The sequence below is a fragment of the Perca fluviatilis genome, chromosome 10 (genome assembly GCF_010015445.1).
Source record: "Perca fluviatilis chromosome 10, GENO_Pfluv_1.0, whole genome shotgun sequence".
Taxonomy (NCBI): Eukaryota; Metazoa; Chordata; class Actinopteri; order Perciformes; family Percidae; genus Perca; species Perca fluviatilis.
The window spans coordinates 29,819,227-29,842,581 of NC_053121.1; the positions used below are offsets into that span (position 1 = coordinate 29,819,227).

The window sequence follows — 23,355 nt, forward strand, 5'->3', positions numbered from 1 at the left end:
ATTCTTGGCTACAGCATAGTTAGCCAAAATCAAATCAACTAGACTAGACTCTTAGACCCATTGATACTTGCAGTACAAAACATAATTCATGAATTGTTTGTAACCTTATATCTTAAAAAAAAAAAGAAGTGAAAAAGTGAATTATTTTTCACATACTGTATCAGATAAATTGTAAAATTACCATATGCTTTCTGTATCAATATAAATGATATAATAGTGTTTGAGAGTGCATCATAATCTTACTCGTGCAGATACAATACTGTTTAGTCTCAACTTTTGGCTACCAACTAGTCATTTGGAATGACTAAGAGGAAAGGGAGACATCTAGTGGTATGAGGTTATACTGAGTATTTCCTTGTGATTAACCTCATTTCCCTTCTCTTAAAACAGTAATCCATCTCTCGAAAATGGAATCCTGCTTGACCATATTTCACGACTTACCTGACAGTTAATAACAGTGATATATTGGCTCATATGGTAGTTATTACAAATCCTGTTAATACTACCAGCAGGACTACTAAGTAAGTTTAACCTAAACAAATTGAACACAAGACACAAAAAGTATTTATTAACAAGTACACAAGTGAATTTTATTAATGCAAGCAAATTTGATCATACAGGTCAAATAAGCCACTTCAAGCTGTTGGCACATGAATGTACAAAACATATTCAATTTAAAGCTGCTACTAAGCATTCGTAGTGAAAGTACAAAAGACTAATACGAGGAGAAAGCTGAAAGCATTTTTTCAGATCATTACAGAGTAAGCAATGTTGGTACAAGTATTAGTTTTAAGACATGGTTGAGAGCTCATCACAAACTAAATAGACACAACTCAAAGACTACAGTCTCTAATATCAGTAGCATAACGCGGAAAGCGTGAAAGGTTTAGTACTGCACATATAAACAAAGGGTTGATCCAGCAAGACAGTCAAAAGTGTAAAAATAAAGAAGTGAAAGAAAGTAACTTTTGAGTCGATAAGACTATATTAATGCATGTCCATGCCACAAAAAACATCTAAATTCACAATCGTTACTAACAGTACAGTTATCCAACTTTGAGTTGAACACCAATGCGCTTACATCTAGAGAGAGCACAGAAATGGTCAAATAAGTGCATGAAACTATCTTTTAGGAACACCGACAAAAACAAATTTTTGCCAGGAAATGAACTGACAGGCCACCTGTTGTAGTGGTATCGCATCAGGATGTGTAAGCAATAAAGTTACTGTCATGACCCGTGAACAAAATTACTGTGATACACACTTTTCTCACATCTGATAATTCACCAAGGAGTGCCATTACACCAACAACTGTCAGGGTTTCTTTTTGATTGGGACAGATGGATGCAGAGTGGACTGACCCACAGTGACATCTTCTCTTCTCACATTAATTGTCCTTACATGTTAGTGCTTAACATATAGGTATGCTTTCATATATCAGTATATACAGTGCAGAGTTCTGCAAAAACAGGAGTTTTATATTTATAAAGTTCCACTTTTAAGAAATTAAAAAAGGGGGTTATGAAAGTATGTTTGCATGTGCTTTTGTGGCTCGTGATGCAAAGACGGATGAAGTCATTCACAGTCCTAAAATACATTTAATTGGCAGGTTTATCATAAAATAACCCATCAGTTGACTAATCGCATCTTTGAGATTTCTCAAAGTCATTGTTTCCTGTTAAACAGGCTTGGCACATCTAGCAAATATTTGTTTTACTCTACTGATTTGGTATTTATTATTTTGTTGTCTTGCTATTGTATAACTTCAAATAGAAAAACAGATTGAATTTCTTTCATGTGAAAGTGGTTTTTATCCCTGGGAATACTAGTATGACAAAGGCTTGTGATGCTTCGTGGTTGTGTTGTGAGATTTAAAATATATATTTTTTTTAACTAACCACCCGTTCACATACAGTACATCATTTTTGAACATGAACTCTCCAGACACACAACACGAGAAATGTGCTTGAAAACCCTTTTTAAGCCCCTGTTGAACCCCTCAGAAATCAGCAAAAAATAAATTATGCATGAGAGCAACATGACACGTAGCATTAAATTAAAAAATAAAACAACTATATGCAAATAATTCAAAGTAAAAAATAAAAATAAAAAATGAAATACTACTGCTACTTCTGAGTCTACAAAATACACTAAAACTACTATTAGCACTAAACAACTTGTATCAAGAATAATATAACTGCCATAATGATAATCATAACACCATCCATCAAAGAGGTAAAGGGGCTTTTTTTCATCTGAAATGCTGTTTGTGACTGAGGAGGTTTGTGTGACGTACCCCCCCTCCCCCCCAGACCACACTGTCATATGACGCACCAGTGACATCAGCAGTGGCGAGGGCCCTAGGCGCCATCCGCCCCCCCCTCGGGAGGGGATGGTAGAGACGGATAGATAGAAAGACAGGAGAGAGAGAGAGAGAGAGAGAGAGAGAGAGAGAGAGAGAGAGGGAGAGAGGCCGGAGTGGCAGGGCCATGCCTCACGCTGGTGTTTATGTGTAGGCGTTGAGACGCTCCTTGGAGCGAGTGGAGTGGATGTCATGAAGCTCCTGCTCCTCCTTAGACTTGATGTCCTCATATTTCTGCATCCGGCAGGCGTCCTTCACGTAGGCCCAGTTGGCAGACAGCACCATTAAGTAGTGGATCTGTGAGATGATGAAAATTATGAGGCGTGACACCAATGCAAAGCCAATTTTAAAGTATCTCAAAAGATCTGCCCTCTGTGCTTTTTTCTCACATTTGCTCAGTTAAATTTAATTGTGAAAACATATTATATCATAGCATCTTATTAGAATATAATGTAGACTAATTTCTCAGTTTTATTGCCATTTGTGGATGCAAATTAACAACTTAGATTACTTGTATGTTCATTTAAAATGCAATGAATAGACTAAAGCTTGTTTCACTGGCCCTTTTAAATTAAGGAGGACATTTCCAGTGATCCAGCAGGTGGCAGCATAATGCTAAATCTTGTTTTGGACTTGTTACCATGGCAGTTAAGAATATAATGAATGTATTGTGCTTTAATGACTGAGGTTGTAACACAGCTTCTCTTTGCACAAGGAACGACAGTTTCATAGCTGCACAGCTCTTTGTGTCTGATATGCAGAAAGACCAATTAGGCCACTGGGATTTAAACTTTTTTTTTTTTTTTCGCACCGATTGAGTTTTGGGCTTTGAAGCTGTTTTGAGGGCAGCTCATTATTGGGATGCATCAGTGTATCTGTTGTGATGAATTTTCTCCGCCATCAGATCAGAAAAAAAAAACAGTATGTGTGGAAAAGAGTCCTGCCGCAATTTGCACCGTCATCCCTGTATAGCAAACACTTTCTGTTTCTCAGAAAATGGCTCCTCACAAATTACTGAGTGATGTTTGCAACAACCTCAGAGCCTTTCTTCTCCCTGTTTCCATGACAACGGCATGACATGCCTGGCGCCTCCGAAAGAGGGAGGGAGACAAACCCTGTCTTTTTCACTGCGCCAAAATGCCTTCTCTCCCATCTATAGCTATTATCTCACAGGCAACACACAACACAGGCAACACACAACACAGGCAACACACAACAAAGGCATAACAAAACACAGCTATTTTCCCAGCTACATTATTTACCTACAATTACCTTTTATTTAAAAAATTAAATTATTTGACAACACACAAAAAAAAGGTGCAAGTTGTATTGGTGTCTCACCATAGCAATAACAGCAGCTCCTGCTCCAGCGAGGGCACAGATGAACAGGTGGAATGTCATGTCCAGCTGTAGCCAAAACAAATCACAGCACATATTACTCTTCAAGCATTAGTGGCATCTATGTTTGTTTGTTTTTTTCGCCCAGCATGTTTCCTTGGATTAGGGTGGCACCTAAATCATGGTTGCAGCTGTTGCCGTGGTCCTGCTGGGCACCCTGCTATGCCCTGTTACACCCTGCTACGCTCTGCAGTGCCCTGCAGTGCCCTGCTACATCCTGCTACGCCCTGCTACATCCTGCTATGCCCTGCTACATCCTGCTACGCCCTGCTACATCCTGCTATGCCCTGCTACATCCTGCTACGCCCTGATACGTCCTGCTATGCCCTGCTACGTCCTGCTATGCCCTGCTATGCTCTGCTGTGCCCTGCTACATCCTGTAATGCCATGAACTACTACAACTACTATTTCTAGTCACTATTCCATTATCTTTATTGTGACTATTATTGCCACTGTTCATCACACCCCCAACCGGCACCGTCAGACACCGCCTACCAAGAGCGTGGGTCTGTCCGAGGTTACTCCTTTGAAGGAAGTTTTTCTCACCACCGACGTTTCTTTCTAAAATGGAGTTTTTCCTCGCCACTGTCGCACTAAATGCTTGCTCTTGGGGGAATTACTGGAATTGTTGGGGCTTTGTAAATTATAGAGTGTGGTCTAGACCTACTCGATCTGTAAAGTGTCTTGAGATAACTCTTGTTATGATTTGATACTATAAATAAAATTGAACTGAATTGAAATTGAATCTGTGCCAGTGAAATGCCAGTGATCCTGCTTGAAAATACACTTGTAACCATTCAGTTCATTCTGTTTTACATTCACAATCACATTTGATTATGAACAACTTTATCATTCAACATTTGTGAAAGTGTTCAGTTAGATGTAGAATGATGTGCTTTAAAGTGCCTTTTTGAATTTTGCATGTAAGCAATAGTCCCAGTCAGTCGATACTGTTTACATGGTCTTACTCAGATTGTTGACTTTATTCACAGGAGTAAGTCATGTGATACTGTAAGTAACTACAGCGTGGTCCGTCACACTGTAAGATGATAAAGGAAACCGTTTATTTACAGCTCTCTGGAGCTGGAATGTCTTTAAGGGAATCTAGACCGTAGTTTTGTGGTTGAAGTAGTGTGAGTATTTGGTGTGTCATTGTGGCTGGTGGTGAGCAGCCTGGGATCTTTTGAATGACAACTGTCCAGCTGTTGTTGACATTTAAACTGACTAACTGCTCACTAATGTATATATAATTATCCTTACATTGAAAACATCCAGCATTATTGGCAACATTATGAATGTATGTAATCTACAGTAATTACTAACATTGTTCAGACAGCCTACTTTGACCTTACCTCATTGGATTCACACATCTTGTAGAATTTCTCTGATCCAGCACACACTGTTTTCGCCTCAGCAATTGGCACAATACCTAAAATTAATAAATAATGCATCTTGTATGGAAAGTAGTGTGCTACAAAATGTAGACAAAGAACAGGCAACAACAAAGTGCAAATATTGGCAAAAGGTTCAAATATACAGTTAAACCATTATAATACAGACTTAATGTGCACAATGTCACACACAGGCAAAACATAGGCATTTAATATGATGGTGGCTGCTGAAATGGTTGTTGACACAAAGGCTGTTTTAGTGGCTGCCGGTGGCTAATGGACTGAAAGATGTGGCACTAATTAAAAAATAATGAGCCAGCCATATAGCTACTGATATGATGGTCCTTAGCTTTATCCCAGCTTAACATAGTTATTCTGGATCATTAAAGTTATCAGGACAGTAATTTCAGGGGTAGTCTTGCATTGCCAGTCCTATCTCCACAGCCCTGTATCAGAGCTAGAGAAAAGTCTGACTGGGAGTTAACATTTTGGGATAGCAGAAAAGACGTTCTGGCTTGTTTGTATTGCTTTAAACCAATCACAGTTTTCTTGGTTGGCGCTAAGCCCAGGCAGCGACAGTGTTCTCGCAAAATAGATAGTGGAAGGGAAGGAGAATGACGGCTGCAATAGGCAGCCAGTGGCAGGCTTTATCTCAACAGTCTATATCCAGTCAGTCAGACTATTTGCGGAGTAGTCTAGATCCACAATGTTCCACTTCCGGGATTGCTCCGTTGCCGACGGAAATTCCGGCCGGATGTCTGTTACCTTCTGCTTTCTTTGTCTTGGAATTTTAAACTCCTGTCGATTTATGAGGACTATGGTTAATTGCTGGGTAAACCCAGACAGCTAGCTAGACTATCTGTCCAATCTGAGTTTTCTGTTGCATGACTCAAATAACTTGTGAACGTACACGTTCCACCAAAACAAGTTCCTTCCAGAGGCTATTTTGCAGAGGCACCGTGGCTCTGCCCGGTAATTAGCGACACCCAAGACGATTGTGATTGGTTTAAAGAAATGCCAATAAACCAGAGCTCGTTTTTCTCCCATCCCGGAATGCTGTGTGGACTAGCAGACCCTCCTCCGCAGCGCTGTGGAAAGGTTCTGGCAAAGTGAGACTATTTGCGGAGTGACAGTGGATCCAATATGTTGTAAATATAACAACACTGCACATCACCATAAAGTAGGGTCATGTATTTAGTCTCAAAAGTGTCTTATTTAATTTGATTAATTTCCTTAGATGCTAAATAATGTAATACAACTAATTAAGTATTAAAAGTATCATATATTCTTAAATTCCTGTGCAGTAGAAGATGAGTCTCTTATATGCCAAAATATAATTTTACTCACCATCAGTTATCCATATCCTTAATAGTTGCATTATCCACCCAGAAGAGATTTTTATAGAAACAAACTAGGAGCTAAACTTGTTAGAAAAAAGTGTTATAGTCTGCTAGATGAGTTGGGAAAGAACAACCTTTCCAAGAAGCTAAGATAAAAGCAGCAATTTAGATTTAGTACAACATAGATAAGAGAGGTGTTCAGTAGTGGGGGCATAGAGATCTGAGCAATTGAGATTTGAACAGTGTGGGTGGGGGGGGCGGGGAGTGAAGCAATGGAGACTATCCAACCTTACCATACTGGCGTGGGTCCAGGCAGAGTGTGGCCCCCTCCAGCACGGTAGCATTTTGGCAAATATTCCAGATGTTGAAATAAATAAAGACTGGGAGGGAGGTGAAAGCAGTCACTCCGAGCCAAGCCAGCATGAAGATGTATGTCAGCATGATGAACTGCAATAGCAACAGAGAAACACAGATCACATTTAGGAACTGGTGTGGATCAACAACTTTACTGTAATTTATGTAAGACTGAACTTTATCTATTGTCAAGTTCAATTATTTCAAATTAGACGGATGCACTACTACTCCTACGACTACTGCTACTATTGTAGAATGTGTTTGTGTTTTGCAGAGCGTTATGGAAGGACACATGGGTCTTGAGGGTCGGGATACAAATTTTCTGGTGTAGACCTGCGACCCTTTAGGTTGCTCATTTCTGACAACCACTCTTATTTTGGTTTGGCCATTTTTCGTGGGCACAAAATTAGTACATAGTGTAGCTGCCACCTTGTTGTTGTTGTTGTTGTTGTTGTTGTTGTTGTTGTTGTGTGTGTGTGCGTTTTGTTGCTGTCTTATTTTCTGTCTTTCTGTGTTTTGTTTTAATTATTTTTACTTTTATTTAATTTTTTTTCTCTTCCCTGTTGGGTGATGTATTCCCCCTGTTCCCCCTTGGGTTTTCTATTGAATGTTAATATTGGGAGAGAAAATGTAGTATGATAAAGAATGTAATGCTTTTTGCACTTGGCACTAAGAAAAGTACTACAATAAAGGAAAAAAAAAAAAAAAAAATAGATTAGTCTGTACATACAGACTTAATGACCCCGAAGACCACAAATACCACAGCATGGCTCATTTCCTTTGCCTCCCTGTGGAGCCTTAGATTTGCTAAGCAATTATATCCCAGAGATAATCTTGTTAGGATTGCTGCAGGGCTCTCTGATATGCTCCGTACGAGAGTACTCATAATTTTGAATTGTTATGCTGGTGTAATAACGTTATTTTGATGGCTGTTTTCATTGTGATTGTAGAGCACTTCAGCTGTGACACAGCATGTGTTTTAGGAATTTTCTTTTTGGAGTTAATCTACACACACGCATGCAAATCAACAAATCATTTAGTGCACAGAAGCTTTACAATATGTGTTTGCTGCCTGATTTGTCATGCTTACTCACTTCCTACATGTTCTACATATACAGTTGACTTGAAATTAGCTAAAGTAGTAATCCATATTATTTGATTAAGATTTGATGTAACAATGCCTATACCAGGTATATACAATCTGTTAAATGTTACTAATTTCTCTTGGCAGTGTTGTTAAAAACCAATACAAAAAGAGCTGGACACAGCATATGTGGTGAAATGCCACCATGGCTGAACAAAAGACCTACAGAAGCCTTCACCTACTCAACCTTTGAGGGTAATTCCCTTGGAAATTACCTGACATTTAGACTGTTTGATTACCAAATGATTCCTTGAAATGTGCAGCACCTATGGAAGCTTATATACAGTAGTATATATTATTATAATAGCAATAAACATTGGATATAAGGAAACCAACATCTAAGCCTAATTTGACTGTTAATATGCACTAAAATGTTATTCCTACCCAAGCGCTGACACAGCGCCCGCAGGTGGTGATCTTGAAGTCTCCATACAGATCTTTAATGGCTCCACTGGTGAAGAAGCCCTCCACCATCAGCAGGATGCCGTAGACGAAGAAAGCCGAAGCAATGCCGTAGATCACGTACTTGACAATGTCAATCCTGGAGAATGAATAGAGAACCACTGAAAACATCCACAACAACACAATGTTACACTTTGTTCTCGAAAATATAACACATCTTAATATGGAGATTTGGTGCGGTGTGGAAAAAGAGTGTAGGCTGTGTAAACGAGCATATATTAATGTTTTTCCTTATGGGTGTGCTAACTGCCAATTCTTTAGGGTCAATAACGTTTCCTACAAAAACTCAATCTAGTGTGATCCTTTCCTACTCACATGGTGAAGACGTCCAGTGCATCCACAGGGCTCCGCACCACCTCAAAGTAGTTCTGGAGGATGGTGACGGTACCAGACAGGGCCTCATGTCCACAGCCGCAGAACAGAGCCACGCCAGCATACAGCAAGATGGTGGCTATAAGAGATGGGTATGGGATCCCACCCAGGCATTTGATGCAGCATTCAAGGCATCCTAAAGAAACCCAAAGAGATAACAAAGTTCACTATTAGTCAATAAAGACATAAAAGGGCAATTCAACTTATTAAAGAAAATCCAGGATGGGTGGACATTTTTGTGTGGTGCGCTGTGACACAAAGTAAGACAGGATTCTTACTATTTTTCTAAATGTAAAATCATTGGACAAATACCCTATACTGCCATTTACTTTTTGAGAATCTCAAAACGTAAATGACCACAGTTGGGGGGCAGCTCTGCATGCCTGAATAAACAAAATACAACAACTTGACAGCTGGACTACAGACTACTGCATTCAAAGCCACAAAACGGTATAAGATATGTATTGGCCACTTCCCCTCTATCTATGCAGGGATCTGGCTTCACATTTTCCCTTGTATTCTTGGTATGGACATCATAGTCGTTCTGTCAGTTGTTTAGCCCTACAGATGATGCTGACATTTTATTCAGCACTAAAAACTCAACCTGAGCTTTACATAGTGATCCTGACCTTTAACCCCATTCTCCTTTCCCCGGCGTCCTGTCCCCGGGGGCCCTTAAGGTGACTAATCGCTGCTCGGCTCATACTTCAATCTCCTGTCACACAGATTGCTCAGAGAGAAGCTGAGTCTGTAAATACGCGCGGCTGTGTCTGTATGAATTTCTTTAGATTTAAGAAATTTGCGCGTGTGTGTGTGTGTGTGTGTGTGTGTTGGGGTACTGAGTCCGCCATTTGTCAGAGTACCAACAAGCGAAGTGGAGTTGATTTCCTGTGGAACCATGGAACAAAACCAAGCATTATCGGGTCTTGCAGGGCATTGCAGCATATTAACCACGCAGACACATTTTTTCACAAAGCCTAGCCCATTCTGAATCCATTCATAACTCTTCATTTAAGGCTTTATTACTTTGTAGAATGGATAGCTGCTTCCTAAATATGCATTGCCGTCTGAAGTCCAAATCAATACACGCATGTAAAACGCACAATTATAATCCCATGTTCATAGAAACGGAAAAATTCCTCTTGATCAGTGACATCACTGTCGTGGCCCGTGATTTAATTCATCTGTGTTGACATGCCTGTCCTCGTTCAGAAAGGAGCCTCCATGACAGCACAGTCAGTTTTCATTGTCACTTAAAATATTTCATGATCGTTCATCAAGGATGTTTTTAACATCTCTTTTATAGTTATCTCGCTGTCTTCCCCTGTGTAAAAAAAGCATGAGCAAATAAAACCCTCCTCATCGTCCGCCTCCTCCTTCTTCTCAACTCTCTGCTGCTGACTGATTCAAACCTGAGTGGAATACCAAGTAGCTAGTCCATCTGCTGGGCTGTGCCGAGTGCTCAGAGGCTTGGTGCAGCTCCGACCCTCACTCAGGCTTGCCTAGATTATCTGCATCCTCGCCGATGTAATCCAGTGCTATAGACTGTAGAGCCTATTCTGCCTCCCTACTTTATTTTGAACCTCTTTTGTCCAGGAAAGGTTCACTGAGTTTATACGCTATTTCCCAATAACCAGCTTTTCACACTTCAGCTTCATCCACTTAGATCAGCCACAGGTTTAAGAAATTAGTTAGGTTATCAAGGCCTGTTGGACATGCTTCTGGTCCCGCCTTTTATAAACATATATATATATGTTTTTTGGGCTCAGTTGTGCAAAGTTGGAAATGTGCCATATTCATGCTTGAATGGATGGTTTTAGGTACACATCTGGATAGGTGGGCTTTCTTTAGGTTTTTTTTATCTAAAGGAACAGGGTAGGGTAACTGTTTGCTGTTTACAACACTCCCGTACTGTATTATCACTGCCTTGGTGTTTCTCCATCACACCCACTTTCCCAGCCCAGGAATGGAACGTTACCTGGCAAGGGACATGAAATTCAGGAGACACCTCACCTTTGGTGCCTTTTAGACTATCAGGTACTGACGGTGCCATCTGACATCCACTCCCAGGCGCTTTTTAACACCATTTCACACCTTTATTTGTGTGACTCTGTCAACCTGCAGTAGCTTCAAATGGCTGGGACTCCCTGTCTGCCAGTAAAACTGATGCCGCCACTTGGGTGAGTGGTGAAACAACTTCAATTCTATAATGTAAGTCCAATGATAGTCAGGAGGTAAAAGGGAAAATATCAACCCCTCTGTTAAGATTATTAATATTAAACAATGAATTGCATAGGGTTAGGGTTAGTGAGGCAACCCTAACCCAACTTTCCTTGTTCGCACAGTTGTTAGTTGTTTCCTAGATTACTTTTGGACAGCTCCCATAGAAGCTGTGGGAATTGGTTGCTTTTAATCGAAGGTTGATTTATGTCAATTGTTTGCACGTGTTATTATTCAGCAGAGGGTTAGGAGTGTCTGGTATTGTCTTTTTTCAAAATGCAATATCTCTCAGATGCATTGCATTCTAGTCTGAAGCAGTTGGTTTAACTCATATTTTAGATTAAAAAATGTACAGTTGTCATGATCATTTCGCTGGCACTAGAAATAAATCACTATATGTAGCCAATTATGCATGGAAATAAGACAATTAACATGTTCTATTTAACAACTGTGGCCAGAAATGCACAGTACAGACTGAAAGTGATTCTGTCGCCACCCCTTCCCCCAGACTCATTATCTCCAGTTACCTTTTCGTTTCAGGAAGCAGGCAGTGACAGGATTTATTGATGCGATAGTGTTCTCTGACAAGATGAGAGAGAGCAGTCAGATTTACCCCCCCATGCTCTGGGTCACTGTGCCTATTTAAGTCAGTGTAAACGATCAAACTGTCCAGTCATATAAATGCTGAGCAAAACCGACAAGTCACTTTTTTAAGATGATTAAATACTCCAGATGTTCCAGCGGTGTTCTTCTTTGCCTCAATGTCATATGCGAGCAAAGCTGTTTGGTGTTTTTATGAAGCGCCCTGATGAAACACATGAAATCTTTAGAAAGGTCCAGTATTTGTTGTAATTTGTCCAATTAATAATTGTTTTTAAACCAAAAAAATGATTTAAAGCTCAAGTTGAATTAGGAGAAGAAGGAGCAGTTATTACACCCTTGCATGGTGAACAAGTGGTTTTCATTTTAGAGAACATTCATGTCGTTTTCCTTTTACACACCTTCGAGACATGCTGGTTAAATTTGGTGCTGTATATGTTCGGAGCCTGTGCTCTACATGAAGGGAGATGAGCAGTAATATAAATGATTTATGTCATGGCCTCAATCAAGGTGTATTACCTCTGCATTATTTACATTTCTGCAGACAGATTAAACCAGCTGGAGCCGGCATCTTAGTGTTCCTTATTTTAAACATATTTTTCCGATGTAGAACAGCACCAATCAAGTCAGATGCTATTACAGTTACAGTTATTAGTTTGCGAGCTACAACAAAATAAGTCATCTTGTGACTTGACCGACAGAAAGGGTTTCCATGGAAACAGTTGACAATGAAGTTACAGGGTAAATGGGAGCGTTATTGAGTAACAAGAATGATGTTTTATTGATTGTCTGCTTTTAATTTTGTGGAGGGAAACTCCACGGATCGAATAAAGAGAGATGTGTAGTGGCTGGGTTAGCTCAGTTGGTAGAGCAAGCGCACATATATAGAGGTTTACTCCTCGACGCAGCGGCTGCGGTTTTGACTCCGACCTGTGGCCCTTTGATGCATGTCATTCCCCCTCTCTCTCCCCTTTCATGTCTTCATCTGTCCTATGGAAATAAAGGCCTAAAATGCCTCAAAAAATAGATGTGTATATATTTAAAGGGCAGAATTAAATGACATGTTAAAATTACTTCTGAATAGTAAATATTACATGATGTTCTAACAGAAGAAATTCTAGTGTGGAACATTCGGCCAAGGCTACAGTGTCATCTTCTCTGTTTTAGTCTTGCATTCCCAAATATTTTGAGTATAATATTGAAACTATGACTGGACCATGCTATAATGGGGCTTCATGGTGCTATGATTGCTTTGGCTGTTGTGATACATGTCCTCACCGCATGAGACAAAACCTCCTCTTATACCGGCAGCACATCATCTCATTTCCTCTCCGTAACTCTTCATTGATCCCAACTGACTGCAAATGGAGCTGGTGAAAAGTGGTGGTGTGAACTGCCTCGGAGAGCTACTGGATGCTTGATCCATAATTTAGAAGTGGCACAGAGCAGCAGAGCACAAGCCGCTCACATTCATTATTCACGCTTTCTGCTTATCCCAAAATTACCTGCGATGAAAATAAAAGATTCACTGCAAGTATTTGAATTGATCTTGCTCACAGGTGTAGTACTCCTTGTCTTTGAAGTACAGACCGACAGCAAGTCAAGTTGGGAATTTGGCCTAACTGACTTTTAAGCTTATTAAATGGACCAGAAGAGGCAATGATGATGAATCGTATGCATGCTATCTACTTGGTATTGGTCAAGCAGCCGCAGGAGATAATGGAGCTATACTAGTATTTAGGATATTCAAAGTTATTGCTTTAATGGCAGAATAGGCAAATTGCTCCCAGACATAGAACATTACATTGTTAGACTCTGGAGGCTATCCCTAATGCATTGAAGGTGTATGACTTTAAAAATAGATATTTATTTCAAAGTAACACTCATATTTAATTGCTTTTAGTTCCGTATGTGTCTCTAACTGGGACAAAACAACTAAGAATATTCGTCCCTCTGAGTGTTAATCAAATGAATAACACTTGCCAAAATTGAAAATCTGGCAACACGAGGATTAGTCTAATGAATTTTGAACAAAGAGACAGCATTGCAGTAGACGGTGGGGTTTTAAATATGTTATCCTTCACACAAAAAAGCTTCTGTTTAAAAAGATTAAAAAGAAAAAAAAAAAAGTGTTACATGACCCCAAACACAGAGGTCCAATCAACAGAAGGCATCTCCCTAATACAAAGAGAAAGGATGACCCCCTCCCAAGGCCCCTCCCACCTCCTACTTCTTCTCCATCTGTCAGTGTCATATGCGACAGGCAAAAGGGACACAAACACACACTCAGACACTCTCACTGACCCAGGCAACGTTCACATGAGGGATGAGGTTGTTCTTAAGAAATGCTTAGAGCTAAATGACGTCCTTAAAAAGAAAACATGACTCTTAACATCCGGGAGACAGTTGGGGTTAATTAACAAATGATATGCTGCCCTCTTTTAGGCGCTAACGAGTTAGATATTGTTTGTTCATATTGATAATTACAATTTTGTCCCGATATTTTTCTTACTTTACTAAAGTTCATCAGTTGACTTATGCTTGTCTTTGTATTTTACCTGTTTTTTTTACCTGGGCGCAAGCATATTTAAAAGTTTCAAGAGCCACTAAAGATCTTCCCGATTTACCTTAAATAATTACAATATTGCATTTTAAGTAAATCACTGACCTTTCTATCAAGCTGAAAGCATAATTTCTCTTCATGAAGCCGTAAATCTGTCTTTTTCTCCTAAGTTGCTGTTGAGACGTGTAGACCCAAGTCTTTCGTAGTCTTATTAGCAGCGGTGCATTCAAATGAGTTCAGCTATGACGTGTGCTGCGTACTATACCATTGTCAGTAAATAACCCTTTACACTAAAACTTACATTGACACAAAACTGTCAGTCTCTTTGACCTGTCAGTCATTTGTTGAAGGCTTATCGACCGCTTAATCGTGTATTTGTGTGAGAGAGAGTCGAGATGAGAGAGACAGACTGCCTAAGCAGACACATTGCATGTGACATCATGTTTGTAATAAAACAGTTTTCAATTGCTGTAACTTGAAATGCTGCTGTTTAAATGAGCTTCAGTAATGTAACTAAAGTGCTCTTTAATACTACAGCTTTTCTTTTGGCCCAATGGCAGCAGCTACACTCTGAATATTCCTTAGAACTGTTACTTGTTTCATTCCACAGCAGGGTGGGATTAAGGCCTGATTTAAGGAAATAGACACATCTGATACTTTCTTACTTACTCATGTTTTGTGTGTGTGTGTATATATATATATATATATATATATATATATATATATATATATATATATATATATATATATATATATATATATATACAGTACAGGCCAAAAGTTTGGACACACCTCATTCAAATGTGTTTCCTTTTATTTTCATGACTATTTACATTGTAGATTCTCACTGAAGGCATCAAAACTATGAATGAACACATATGGAATTATGTACTTAACAAAAAGTGTGAAATAACTGAAAACATATATTTTAGATTCCTCAAAGTAGTCACCCTTTGCTTTTTTATTAATAAGGGAAAAAAATTTCCACTAATTAACCCTGACAAGGCACACCTGTGAAGTGAAAACCATTTCAGGTGACTACCGCGCAGCTCATTGAGAGAACACCAAGGGTTTGCAGAGTTATCAAAAAAAGCAAAGGGTGGCTACTTTGAAGAATCTAAAATATAAGACATGTTTTCAGTTATTTCACACTTTTTTGTTAAGTACATAATTCCATATGTGTTAATTCATAGTTTTGATGCCTTCAGTGAGAATCTACAATGTAAATGGTCATGAAAATAAAGAAACACATTGAATGAGAAGGTGTGTCCAAACTTTTGGCCTGTACTGTACATAGAGAGAGAGAGAGAGCTAAATGTATATATATATAGATATATATATATTTTTTTTTTTGCCATTTTCAGCCTTTATTTTGATAGGACAGCAGAAGACATGAAAGGGGAGAGAGAGGGAGAATGACATGCAGCAAAGGGCCGCAGGTCAGAGTCAAACCTGGGCCCGCTGCGTTGAGGAGTAAACCTCTATACAGGCGCCCGCTCTACCAACTGAGCTAGCCGGGTGCCCCTCGCTGTCTTATTCTTAAAAAATATATATATATTTTGCTAATTTAATACAGTAGAAAAATCCTAGACAAAAATATCATAAAAGGGCTCCACTTCTTTTTTTAAAGATTATGTTTGGGGCATTTTTGTCCTTTATTTGACAGGCCAGCTGAAGACATGAAAGGGGAGAATGACACGCAGCAAAGGGCTGCAGGTCGGAGTCAGAGTAAACCTCTCTATATGGGCGCCCGCTCTACCAACTGAGCTATCCTGGCGCCCCAATAATTGCTTTTAAAGATGATATTGGCCCGTAATGATTGTATGTTTTTCTTTGTTGGTGCATCCCTAATTAAAATTGATCTTTTCTTTTTTAATAATATAGGCTTTAAATTCTATGCAGTTATAGCCACAGAGAAAATTTAGGACATTTACAAAATTAAGTTCCGTCTGGCGAATGTTGACTTCACATACACTGCAAGACATCTAATCACACTCCATTTTGGCGCATTCAACTAGCAGTTATTAGTTTCTTGTTACCAGAGGAGTTTTGCATGGGGGTGGGGTAGCAGTATGCCTGGTCCTAGAGAGAGAGAGAGAGAGAGAGAGAGAGAGATGGAGAAAAAGAGTGAGAGAGATCTCAGTGGGGGATGGTGTGTCTGTGTCAGTCTGAGAGTAATGGGTGAATACATGTCTCGTTGCTTTCCTATATTTAATGCGCAGCCCCCCTTCCCCTGAAGCGGGCAGGTTTTTTCAGCTCCCGCACGCCCCCATCTCCTCTGCGCATGTTTAATCAACCAGTATGGTTGCCATGTCAACCGCAGCGCAAAATCTGAGAATAGAACGAGTACTTCAGTGCCATGACCCACTTACTGTATGTCAACAAATTCAGTGGGACAATAGTGACTGAGACACATTACACAGATAACCCCTCTGGGCATAAAGGACGTTATAGGCCAGGTCCGAAAGCTCAGCCACTGATTTCCTCTCTTTCTTTTTTACTGTTAGATGAAAGACCCTGAACATGACTGCGTGACTGCTGAGCAGGGACGGGTCTTTTGTCTGTGCCTAGTTCACTCCAGGAACTGAGGAGAAAATTTCAAAAAAAACTCGGGAGAAGAGATGAGGGTTGTTCTTTTACTTTCAATTTGCACATTTTAAGCATGCAGCTGGGTAAAATCTGCTTAAATGTCTTGATCGCCAACATTATAGGCAGCAAGCACTAAAGGGTGTAGGGATTTAAGTCACTGCTCCCAAACAATAGAACACAATAACAGCCTGTCTTCAGTATATGAAGGAATGTGACAGCAGTCTGTACAGTTGCATTCAATTTGTATTTGTTTCCAAAATACACTGTACTTTGAATAACCTAAATATTTAAGCTTGATCGGAATTTCTTAACTTACTTATACTATACAGTTACTATATTTAGAATGTCTTTGTTTCTTAGAAATGAGCCTACTTAATAGGAACACCTTTTATTGGCTTAACCATCACTCAACATATAAAATAGTATGTATATTGTAGTCCTAGTATTAAAATAGGACAATGCAAAATGTTGAATGGCTACACTATCATATTATGATGAACATCATTGAGATCCAGTGACGCTTTTCAGGAATGGTGTCAAATTGCGTCATTATGTTTTGAACACCTGTTATCCTGTATCTAAAAAAGCTAGACTAGGGAGTCATTCCTGCGAGAACAATAAGAAAAGGTTCTCCATTAATAGCTCCAACAAATTTCATAAGAACAATTGAAGAACAATGAGCGAGAGAGGGAGGGAGCGAAGGAAGGAGAAGGGTTATGTACTGTAGCCTGGCCAGAACTCACTGAGCAATGCCACCGTGCTGTGAGTTGAAGCTATTATGTCAGAGGTATAGCCTTGGCAAAAAATCTTCCAGGCTATCGTGAGACACAAACACCCAAAAGTCTATGCCTATTTCATTCCTCGGGGTTAGCAGTTCTTTAAAGCAAGATGACCAACCCAAATAAATGACAAAACAACTCTTGAATATGCTACTACCTAGAAATTAAGGAAATAATTTGTGACTGTTGTACAAATTAATAATATCATTAAAAGTAATAAATTATATCCCCTCTAAATATACCATGTTTAATGAAGAATCAATTGTACCAACAAACCATCAGTCTAACCACAGCACCTATTCAAAGCAGCCTCTTGTTTTACCGTGCCTTAACCTCAATGCAAATTTGACATTTATTACAGGAACTTTCATTTCAAAGTGCATGAAACTCAGTGAACCATTACAAAATACAGTGAAACTCAAATAGCTTCATCCTTATCATTATGCATTGTGTCTGCTGCGTTCATGCCATGTTATTTGACAAATCCTGCTGAGTTTTATGTAGATTCACAATATAAAAAAAAGCAATCAATGAGATTCTCATCATGTAACAGCTTGTCAAGTTAGAGCCTGATCAAACAGAAGGACAAACGGGGCCTTGCAGAGAAGATTCTTGGCTCAGGAAAAGTTAACAGGTGTGCCTTTCTCAGTTTTTCCATTCAGCAACAATTAACACCAATGTGAACAATCTCCGGAATGATTTTGGTTTATTCTTAAAAATAATGTACTCGCCCTGTGCTCATTTGCACAACTTCTCTGCAAAACTTCAATCATTTTAGCTCTGAGTTTACATTAGTGAAAGCTGCTTTTTCAACCGTAGGGCGTTGGTTTGCTTCCCGTTGCTGATGGGCCCCCTGTGGTACATAGTGTGCACTGCTACATTTGGCTAGCAGCTGAAGTGAGCAGTGCCCACCTGGTGCATCTGACTCATAATCTGAGATTTGCAGCCTTAGAAGAGGAAGACAGAAGGGCATTAGCGTGCTGTTTGTGCACTCATTGACACCTTTTCTGTGGTGGAAGTACCTATTTGCAGAAGTGGATTGTATTTTCACCAACAAAATGATATTAAATTGACTTTTAACAGTGGCGTACATTTCTAATAGATAGTAAATATAGTACGCTGTTGTCAATAAAAGGCCCCTATAAATGTCAAGGCACAGTGGCCCTCTCATAAGTATACAATGTTGCGTGACGTTCATAAGCTTTTAAAATTGTCATGGCTGAACAGAATTGTGGTTATGGTGCTCGTGTTTTAGAGAATTTTTGCTGTAAGCAATGTTCCCTTGAATGTCTTGAGTGTTTATGCCCAATCTCTGTCTTGATCTTTGATGGACTGTAGCTTTCTTTGGGCCAGCATCACAGCAATAATTTGTTTATTTTTTTCTTCACTTTTTTTATTAGCCTGTGTGTCATTGTAGAAATGTGGCTGTAACCTCTCCTAAAAACTGAGCAATGATTCTTACAAACGATTACAGATATTTACAGAATGATAGGCATGAAATCAAAGTGGCATGGAAATAAACCTGACAATGTGACTTTATTGTTCATCACGCTTCATCAGAGCAATCATTTTCAATCATCTGTTGTCTTCAGTAACCAGGAAAGGAGCTGACACTTTTCAAATTCCACATGGTTAGGTGACCAGTGAGCCCTGCTACCTTGTTCTAACATATCTATCTTACATTGGGTGTCATGCTTCATCAACCAATACATCTCCTGAAATGTTATGTCATGATCATATTGTAGCCTGGTAATAAATGGGAACCTGTCTCCTGATAGCACTCATTTCTTTCCCCACAGGGAAAGCATACACAACCTTCTAAACCCAGTAAAATCTTTTGAGATTGATTTAGAAATAGATTTTACGAAACTACTTGTCCCAAAATATTTTGTATTTTATTTTGTATTCTTGTATAAGTGGAGTTAAATAGTAGTACTATTTAAGGAACTGCCAGATTAACCTTTAAAGGTTAGTTAGAAATGGTCTATGTATCTCACCATGTCATCTACTGTAGTAAGGCCTTAGCTTTTAGCTGGCCTTAATCAAACTTACAATTGGTTCAACTTTCACTCTCCAGATGTTTCTTTTAGCATATAATACACTTTGTCAGTCAGAAAAAAACCTGATCATCTCTGAAGGCTTGCATTGTCTCCACACTAGTATACATGTTATTATACAAATGTTCAAAATCAGACAGTTACATCAAATAATAAACAACTGAAAAGGAAATAAACAAATCTAAGTCTTCCTTATATTTATAGTGACTTGTGAGCAGTAATTCATAAAGGCATTGTAACTTTGGTGGCTGCATACATTTGTCAGGCAGCTGGACTAGATTGAATGTTAGCTTCTGAGTAACAGGTTGGCCATTTACTTTTTAACAAACTCTTTTTGAATGGTGCGAATGTTAACAGCAGTACTACACAACAAATGTCAGCCATAAATGCCATGTACATGGTTAGTGGACATTTAAATTTTTGCTATATGCATCTTACATTTGATCCTGAACCTGTTTTCCCTGATAGAGTTATAAGCTCCAAGCTGTTCTTTCTAACCATCAAAGTTTATCAGGTGACAGAAAAACAATTCAGTCATCTGCAAAAAAATAATAAAAAAATTGATATTTCTCTTTTGCATCTCTGAAATGTCTTGTGCCAACCAACTCTGGCTGCACTTAACAACAAAATAAGTTTACAGCCGTCCGTTGTATGTATGTCGCATGTTTAACAATATTTTAGGTATTCAGAAGAAAAGGTTTGACAGTAAGCCAAATTTAGGCTAAGAGAACTTTCAGTATATCAGTGCACACTAACTCTTTACAAACCTGAGCTTGGCCCAAATGAATGGACATGGCATACAGAAAGGCTTGCATGGCTGTATCTTTCAGTTTGGTGAGCATTTGTATTAGTGGCCAAGGCTGACAGAATTTCATTTTTGGACAGGAATCCCTGAGTACACACCTAGTAATGGCGACCAAGAAGTATTAGATAAAAATCTGTAAGGTTGGTGGTGCATATGCCAAACATTACAAATTGTTATGGACGCTCTCATTAATGATCTTGCAGCAATATTGTCAATCCCTTTTAATTAACAGGGAACAAAATAGAATTTCTACTTATCACTACTGGATGTGCATATAACTAACATATAATCCAGCATTATTCTCTCTCTATTGTATATGATTAGGCTTGTATTCTCCCAAACCTCTCTCTTCCTTGCACTCTCGCTCCCTCTTCCCATTGCTTTGTTTTCTACTCAATTTTTGTCAGTCTGACTCTGCCTCTATACCTCTTTCTGTCTTTTTTTTCTTCCCACACTCTCAGACACAGTGAACTATTCCTGTGTTACTGAAATGTCATCAGCAAGAGTGGGTGAAGAGAGAATAGATAATGACTACACTTGGCCACTGCCATGGCAACTGTTTCAGCGCATGTGTGTGCGCCTGTGAGGTTGCAGGGAGGAGAGGCGGGAGGGAAGAGAAACAAACATATGAAGCCATGCCTGTCAAATGAAGTGAATCTGAGAGGGAGTGAGACAAGGGAGGGAGAGACAAAGGTGTGTTCTGCAATACATGATAACAGTGTCCTGTCCACCTCGGCATCATGTATCATTTCGGGGTAATTTCAGGACGAACATCTTTATTGAAAAATGGTGCAGTTCACTTGTAAACAAAAATGTGCTCTCACTCTCTTGCTTTTGTGGGTCCCAACCATACACTGAATCATTCATGCAGAGAAAATGTGGTGGTGGTGGTGGTGGTGGGGGTGTGTGGTAAGTATAAATAGCAATTCCACTTTGAACAGAGCAAACACTACCCCTCTTTAACAAACGAAAGAAAACCCCTGCTCCTGCATCAAATCCACACTGAATGTCGCAAAAAACACTGCTGCAAGATACAACGTCTGGGTATTTGGACACAAAGGACAGAACCTAAAAGCTGATGGATTAATGAGTGTAGGAGCTCGGGTTGGTTCTTCACTCTTTGTGTTTACCTCTCAGCCATCACGACAAGCATGAAAGCCTTATCAAGCAAACAAAGACAGTGCATCCCTCGCTGAAGCGGTTCACACCCCTCTGACTACCCAAACAGACGTAGACATAGACGTGCTCTCTTCAGTGGAGTGCTGACACTCAATGGACAAAGGAATTACCACAAACAGCTGCTCTTCTATTCATAAAGGGAAAGGCTAACATTTGTGCAATTGTCTCTGCAGAGGCACCACTGGCACACTGACAAACACACCCATGTCAGATTTACTTAAGTAAATCTCCCCAAACGTGCAAAGAAATACTTTCTTACCTTTCTGGGTCTGCCCCTCATCCATGTCTTCTTCCATTGCGCGGATTCTGTCTTTAGAGCAACACAAGATGTGTAAATGAAAATGCCTGTTTAGGCAGATTCAAAACCTTATTTATTTTCACGGGGTAGTCCACAAAGCACTTTCGCTTTCTTTCTCTCGGTCTCACTTTTCCACTTTCTCTAGACGTCCCTATACTGAGAAAGATGTGATTGCCTGTCAACTGAGGTTTCTGTCAAGAGTCCGGGCAATGCGAGGGATCACTGAGTCTTTGTGGTGCTGTCCATTGCGAGCTGCCGTGGCAAGTGCTGAAAACCTCCTTGGTCCCTGGTGGAGAAGGAGGGGGAGGGCTGGTTGGAGCAGAGGGGGGTCTCTGTGGTAGGCAGGAAAGTCCATGTGTGATCGGAGGGGTATGCAGCTGAAGAGGCTGGTGTGAAAAATGTAAAACTAAAACACTGAATGCACCATTGGAATAGAGACTGAGCAGTGACTCTAGACCTTTGTGAGTAATGTTTAGACAGGGGTGTTCACAGGTGAGGGTCATCATTAATTGTGCAGCCCACCCTAAACACCCCTGGTTCTTAGACAGAATGGTTAAGCCCGCCCCTGGTGGCAGTGACTCTACAGCATTAACTCAACCTCTCCTTAAATAAGGGAGGGGGAGACATCTGATTTCGAAATGGGATTCTCCTAATCTTATTAGCCATACAGATTCAATTATACGATCACCAAGGAGGTGTCATTGGATTCCTATCATGTAAATCCATACTATATATGTATACAATCACTGCATAGGCAAGTTGTTGCCCACTTTTAGTGATTTTAAGATTCAAACTCAAGGATTATGTGGTCCACTCTGGCTTGAGGTTTTACAGCTCATGGTTTTATCAAACTCTTTGGGCAGCCAATTGGTTGCTACTTTTCCCAAAAAGTTTGGGAGATATGCATTCGGTCATCGGCTTAATGCCTGAACATTTTTCTACACTGTGCAAGAAGACTTCCATGTTAAATGTATTATGACATTTAATTTACGTGTCTAGGAAGGTTGTGCAAAAGTCTTGAGTAGCAGACTGTGGCAGCGTAACAACAAATGCATATTATGGAATGCAAAATGTAAACATTTTCTGAAATGCATAAATAATAATTCAATACAATATAAACATAACTAATAAGATTCAGGAGATTGAAGATTAAATGCTGTATTGCCATTTTAACATAGTCGATAGGAATTTGGTTTGGTGAGCTCACACGGGGTTGCTGATACCTTACACTGATAAACACCGAGGCCAAACAACACAACAAATATATTGACAGACTGAGGTGTGGATAGAGAGCTATGAGGCACAGAGGAATAATTTGAAGATCATTGAGGTACATTAGGCTGCCGTGGGATGAAATGTGCTGTATAAATAGAAACTGACTTGACTTGAAGTACGGACAGATGGGTATATGGATGGATGATCAGACAGGTGGATTAGATGAA

General features: G+C 39.6%; 1 protein-coding gene across 1 annotated transcript; it reads right to left on the reverse strand.

Annotated features, from left to right (window-relative positions):
- Window positions 1–562: 562 nt before the first annotated feature.
- On the reverse strand, window positions 563–22,212 carry gpm6aa (glycoprotein M6Aa). Its single transcript, XM_039814247.1, has 7 exons — window positions 21,875–22,212; window positions 8,767–8,959; window positions 8,374–8,530; window positions 6,785–6,938; window positions 5,113–5,189; window positions 3,704–3,769; window positions 563–2,659 (listed from the first exon to the last, which is right to left on the reverse strand). Exons 1-7 carry the CDS (start codon window positions 21,909–21,911, stop codon window positions 2,507–2,509), a joined length of 837 nt encoding a protein of 278 aa, XP_039670181.1. The 5' UTR covers window positions 21,912–22,212; the 3' UTR covers window positions 563–2,506.
- Between the last annotated feature and the right edge of the window lie 1,143 nt (window positions 22,213–23,355).

Excerpts from the sequence above, each read along its gene's own strand:
- gpm6aa (XM_039814247.1), bottom strand. The coding sequence starts at position 21,911 with ATGGAAGAAGACATGGATGAGGGGCAGACCCAGAAAG. Across the intron at positions 5,190-6,784 it reads CCTGGACCCACGCCAGTATG|GTATTGTGCCAATTGCTGAG; the intron begins GTAAGGTTGGAT and ends TATTAATTTTAG. Across the intron at positions 2,660-3,703 it reads GAGCTGCTGTTATTGCTATG|ATCCACTACTTAATGGTGCT; the intron begins GTGAGACACCAA and ends ATCATCTCACAG.